The following is a 6,077-nucleotide window of genomic DNA, read 5'->3' on the forward strand; positions in this document are numbered from 1 at the left end:
CTAAACAATCTTGGTTTAATTTGGCCGTCAAAACATATTTATAATTACAATCATTTAACAAATAGTCAATAAGGTCTATTGTTGACTTCAATGTTATTTTGAGGCCATCAGCTGTCGTTGCTGTTAAAAAATCATCCTTATTGATTAATTGGTCTTTTAAATTTGATTCCCATTCATTAATAAATTGAAATGCTTCTTTTAACACCTATTTAAAATAAAATATTTAAAAACTGCTGTGTATTATATATACTTACCTAATTTAACATTCAATATCTACAAAGTCTAGATAGTACAACTAGTTAAACAATAGTTAATTAAATCAATTATAAACATTTAACACATACACAATAAAATTACTATAGGATAGAGATTTTTCTTAATTAATTTTGCAATAGGCATATTTCCTTTTCAGTTGCCTTATTAAATTTATAATATTTAAAAACATAAACAATTTACATACCATGCATCACATGTAAGATAAATTACAAACACTTATAAGTTATAACATGTAAATGCAAAATTAGAATCATATTTCAGCAAAGGCCACAAATCACAAACATTCAACATAAAAACCTCTATATCATGGCTATTTTTCTTGATTCCTTCTGCTGGAAATTTCCTGTTTAGGGAATCAAACATATTGTTCATGAAAACAGTAAATTTGACTGTTTCATCAGCATCAATAAAATTACCAATATTCTTTTTTTTATAAAATTCAATAGCTGAGGCCATTGACATACTAAACAACTAAAACAATTTATTATTATTGTAATTAACACATTTTATAGATTTCTAACTCGAAAAATTTTAAATATTGTTTTACAAAAAAAAAATGTAATTCACCTGTGCTGCATACTTGACCTTCATCTTTGATAGGTTATTTAGCTCAAAGTGATTTTTATTGATTTTTGGGCATGCTTTAGTCAGGGAATTAGCTTCTATTTTAAAAATATTCTGGTAGTGTTCCCATTTTATTGGACTCTTTGAGGGATGCACCTATAGTTAAAGTAGAACAAAAATCAAAAGTTGTACTAAATTCAATTTATTACTTAGGAAGTTAAGACTTACTAATAATTGTTTCTTTTCATACAAACGGTTTCGTACTGTCTTTAAAAGGTGAGGTGCATCTGAAAATACAAACACCTTTCTACTGCTGTCGTAAGGATTTTCAAAATGGTTTTTAAAATTTTCTGATTTTGCACTTATCTAATTTAATAAATTAAAATTATAAAAATATTAAAAATACATAGTAAATTTTGGTAAATAGTCATTAAACCATTTATAGAATATGTATTATTTACCCCAAGTAAATTCCACATTTGAGAAGTGGACAAACGTTTCGCGGGGTAACCCCGTACCACTCCATTTCTCCGCTCATCTAAACTTTGAATATTTATAACTCATAAACTACTCACCCCAAATTTGATTTTCATGTATCGAAATACTTAGAAAAATATTCTGCTTTGGAATATAAAATTAAACCCCTATGTTGTCATTCAAAAAATTAAGAAACTTAAAAAATTATAAGGATAAAAAATATTTAAAAATCTAATTTTTTTATAAAAATGTTCTTTTACAAGCGACTTGAAACTATGTAAAAAAATATTTTCAAAAAAACTTACACTTTTTGAAATAATGAGTGTTCAATGATAAAAGAATCACCCGGTATATATACAGACTGCACAACTGCACTAGGAACTATATGGGATGATATCATATTTGTAATTTGTGTAATGAATAACTTAATAATATTATATTATATCTTTCAAATATAAAAGTATTGGACTATCCATAAAATAAATTGAACTTTAATCTTTAATGTTCTAGTTATTTGATATTAGCTACTCATATAGCTGGAAATTTTGTTATAATTTAATATTTTATAAATAGAATTCTGTACATTCTGTGTTTAGTTTTTTTAAATTATGTCATATGAATATAATACATTAAACTGGATTTTTTGTAATGATATTCACATTATTATACAGTTCTGTAATATAAATAATCATATATATTTGTAATTAATATTACAAGATGTGCATTGACAATTATCTTGACACATCTTGGACCTATATACCTTTTCTAATAAACAACTAGTGCCAAAGGCACAATAAATCCAGATGACCATCAATAATTTTCCTATAAGTACAATAAGCTTTCAATACCTTCGTTTTACTTATTAAATATTAAGTAAAGAGTTAAGTTAAGAGTAACAGATTTATTATGTTTTATTTGTATTATATCCTGTAAACATTATTAAAATAATAATAATAATAAATAAATATAATATTGTAATATTTCTCGACCCCACCAGGGTAAACGCTGTATCCACTCTTATCCGTTTTTAATAATTGATAAGATATGAAGTTGATAGGAGTTTTTGGTGCGCGCATGTGCGTGCGGAGCGTGGAACTAGCTGCGGTGATCCGCTCGTGTCTGTACAGTCTGAACTGTACCATAGAAAATATATAGGTACTACTGTTACTAGTTACTCCAACTGTTGTAGGGTTTGTTGTATAAGTCATCGTCATGACTCATGACGAAGTATTAATTATGCCATGATGGTCAGATGTTGCACGGTATTCTTCAACTGTTATTTGTGCGCCATCTTGATCTTATGTTCTTAAATAACGCCTTAGGTACTGGCTATACACCTACTGTCTTAGCGTAAATCGTGTTGACAATCACACATAACATTTTTATCATTGAACATTATTATTTCTCTTGAGTTGTTAATTTATTGTTAAACCCAACACGGACGTTTCATCGTTAATTATCAATAACTGTTTTGAGTGACTATTTCGATTTTCGTTTACTGTACGCGTGTAACTATACGTTAACTATACGTTTTGTGGCGGACAGCAGACCACGATGGAAAACGAGAGAACGTACGTAGTACCTAGCTTGTTGCAAACAGCGGCACCGAACGCTTGCACCGAGATCGAGCGTGGCAGGTTCGACTTTCTGGAGGTACCGGACGTCGATATGCGACATTGTTGCGAGTCGCTGTTAGAAATATTAAAAATCGAGAAAAACCGAAACGAGGGCAACGAAGGACAGACCATGTCCATCAGGTTGCAGTTGACCAGCAAGGACAAGAGGTTTCTAAACATATGCGAGGAGGCAGCGTCGCATGGGCACATAAATTGCCTGAAACTCGCTCACGAGATTGGCGTCCCTTGGAACGATAAGGCGTGCAAACGGGCTGCGAGTTCGGGGCATCTGGAGTGTCTACGATACGCACGGGAAAACGGGTGCCCGTGGGACGAGAATACGTGCAGCAATGCCGCATTAAAGGGTCACATTGACTGCCTAATATACGCACGGGAAAACGGGTGCCCTTGGAATGAGAATACTTGCGGCCATGCCGCATTGAACGGTCACATGGACTGCCTGATATACGCACGGGAAAACGGGTGCCCTTGGGACCATAATACATGTACCGGTGCCGCAATGAAGGGTCGCATAGACTGCCTGATATACGCACGGGAAAACGGGTGCCCTTGGAACCTTAATACATGTAACGGTGCCGCAATGGAGGGTCACAAGGACTGCCTGGTTTATGCACGGGAAAACGGGTGCCCGTGGAACGAGTTAACGTGCAGCTTTGCCGCATTTTCCGGTCACACTGACTGCCTGATATACGCACGGGAAAACGGGTGCCCGTGGGACAAGTTTACGTGCAACGAAGCCGCATTAAAGGGTCACATTGACTGCCTGATATACGCACGGGAAAACGGGTGCCCGTGGGACACGGATACATGCAACTTTGCAGCGAAATACGGACACAAGGACTGCCTAGTTTACGCACGGGAAAACGGTTGCCCTTGGAATGAGAAAACTTGCAGCTATGCCGCATTGAACGGTCACATGGACTGCTTGATATACGCACGGGAAAACGGGTGCCCGTGGGACGCGAATACGTGCACCTTTGCAGCGAAGAACGGACACAAGGACTGCCTAGTTTACGCACGGGAATACGGGTGCCCTTGGAACGACTGGACATGCTTAAGTGCCGCAACAAACGGTCACATGGACTGCCTGGTATACGCCCGGGAAAACGGGTGCCCGTGGAATGAGAAAACTTGCAGCTATGCCGCTTTGAATGGTCACATGGCCTGCCTGATGTACTCACGGGAAAACGGGTGCCCGTGGGACGCGGATACGTGCAACTTTGCCGCGAAGAACGGCCACAAGGACTGCCTAGTGTACGCACGGGAAAACGGGTGCCCTTGGAATGAGAAAACTTGCAGGAATGCCGCATTGAACGGTGACATAGACTGCCTGATATACGCACGGTTAAACGGGTGCCCGTGGGACGAGAAAACGTGCAGCTTTGCCGCATTTTCCGGTCACATTGACTGCCTGATATACGCACGGGAAAACGGGTGTCCGTGGGACGCGGATACGTGCAACTTTTCCGCGAAGAACGGCCACAAGGACTGCCTAGTTTACGCACGGGAAAACGGGTGCCCTTGGAATGAGAAAACTTGCAGCTATGCCGCATTGAACGGTCACATGGACTGCCTGATATACGCACGGGAAAAAGGGTGCCCGTGGGACGAGAATACGTGCAGCTTTGCCGCACATTCCGGTCACATTGACTGCCTGATATACGCACGGGAAAACGGGTGTCCGTGGGATAAGCAAACTTGCAGCTATGCCGCATCGATGTTTGGCGCGGAAGGCCACAAGAAATGCCTTGTTTACGCACAGGAAAACGGGTGCCCTGGTAACCCCTACTCGTACTTAAATGCCGGAACAATGGACAGCCCGATGTACAGACTGCAGGCGGACTCGTTTCCGTGGGATGTTGATACGTGCACCTTAGCAAAAAAGAACGATCACATGGACTGCGAGGTATACGCACGTGAAAACGGGGGCGTAATTCTGTTTTAGCAACCTATCGATTTTTCAAATTTTTATTTTACATTCTTACAAATCAACATTAAACACTCATTTTGAAAAATCGATAGGTTTGCTAAATAAGTTGTCAAAACGGGTGCCCTTGAGACGAGATGAAGTGAACCTACGCTGAACGGTCTCATACCGATTGTTCTACACAAATATTTGGTTGCCCCAAGGCCTAATCAATTCTTCATAACTAGAAACTCAAGTAATATTTTATCGTCAATGTTTTTATTCATGTGACACATCGACTGTCTTTTTTTTATTATGATTGTATATGTTACAAGTTCTTAGAATATAGAATATTCTGTATCCTGCTAAGGGCCAATACACCAACTTAATATTGTAAATTATAAATAAAAAGTTTGATAATCATTATATATTTTAATCTTGTATCAACTATAAATAAAATGTATTTACATGGTATAAATTGTCATAGATGCATATAATTCAACCGGACCTTACTGTAACGAATCTATGAAATAATACATGCATATGCACCAGGACCCACTACAGAAGTGAATACTTGAATATTTAATTTTGATTTGAATTAAAACTTAACTGTTGAATAATAGTAACATTCTATAATTAGTAGACAATATTTGAAAAAACATAACTTAGGTGGCTAAGTAATCAAGAAACATAAGACATAAGGATAAAACAAAATCTAAATTTACATAATATTTACTATTACAAATTGTCACTGAAATAGATAACTCTTATTTCAACAATACATCATAATGTGTATTCCGACCAAATATAAAAATGTTTCACTACATGCACGAGGGTTTAAACCATTATTTCATAATTTAATTTTGGTTATAAAATAATTGAGTTATTGATTAATAAAAAAAATGCGTTAAACGGATCGCTATTTCCTATGATATTGTATTCGCTACGTTATTGATTTCCTCAGATGGTTAAACAGTTAAAATGAAATGGTGCCTACTTGTATCAGTAATTGAAAAATTATGAATTTAACTTTGTTCTCGTTTTTTTAAACTAGAAGTCAGAAAAATCGATAAGTAATCATATGATATAATAAAAGTTAAAACCATAAACTAAGTTAGAGGAGATACTAAGAAAGTATTTTTTTTTTTTTTTTTTTAATTGATTGATAACGAGCAACGGAACAAATTCCCTTTTTATAAGAAACTTGTCAAACAATG

General features: G+C 36.1%; 1 protein-coding gene across 1 annotated transcript; it reads left to right on the forward strand.

The window, feature by feature from the left end:
* Window positions 1-2,488: 2,488 nt before the first annotated feature.
* LOC103308930 lies at window positions 2,489-5,446 on the forward strand. The gene has a single exon (XM_008183219.3). The coding sequence runs from the start codon at window positions 2,872-2,874 to the stop codon at window positions 4,897-4,899; it is 2,028 nt and encodes a 675-aa protein (XP_008181441.1). The 5' UTR covers window positions 2,489-2,871; the 3' UTR covers window positions 4,900-5,446.
* Window positions 5,447-6,077: the final 631 nt, after the last annotated feature.

The sequence above is a fragment of the Acyrthosiphon pisum genome, chromosome A1, assembly GCF_005508785.2.
Source record: "Acyrthosiphon pisum isolate AL4f chromosome A1, pea_aphid_22Mar2018_4r6ur, whole genome shotgun sequence".
In the NCBI taxonomy this organism is placed as follows: Eukaryota; Metazoa; Arthropoda; class Insecta; order Hemiptera; family Aphididae; genus Acyrthosiphon; species Acyrthosiphon pisum.

Bases quoted from the DNA above. Each gene is read 5' to 3' on its own strand.
- LOC103308930 (XM_008183219.3), top strand. From the start codon at position 2,872: ATGGAAAACGAGAGAACGTACGTAGTACCTAGCTTGTTGCAAACAGCG.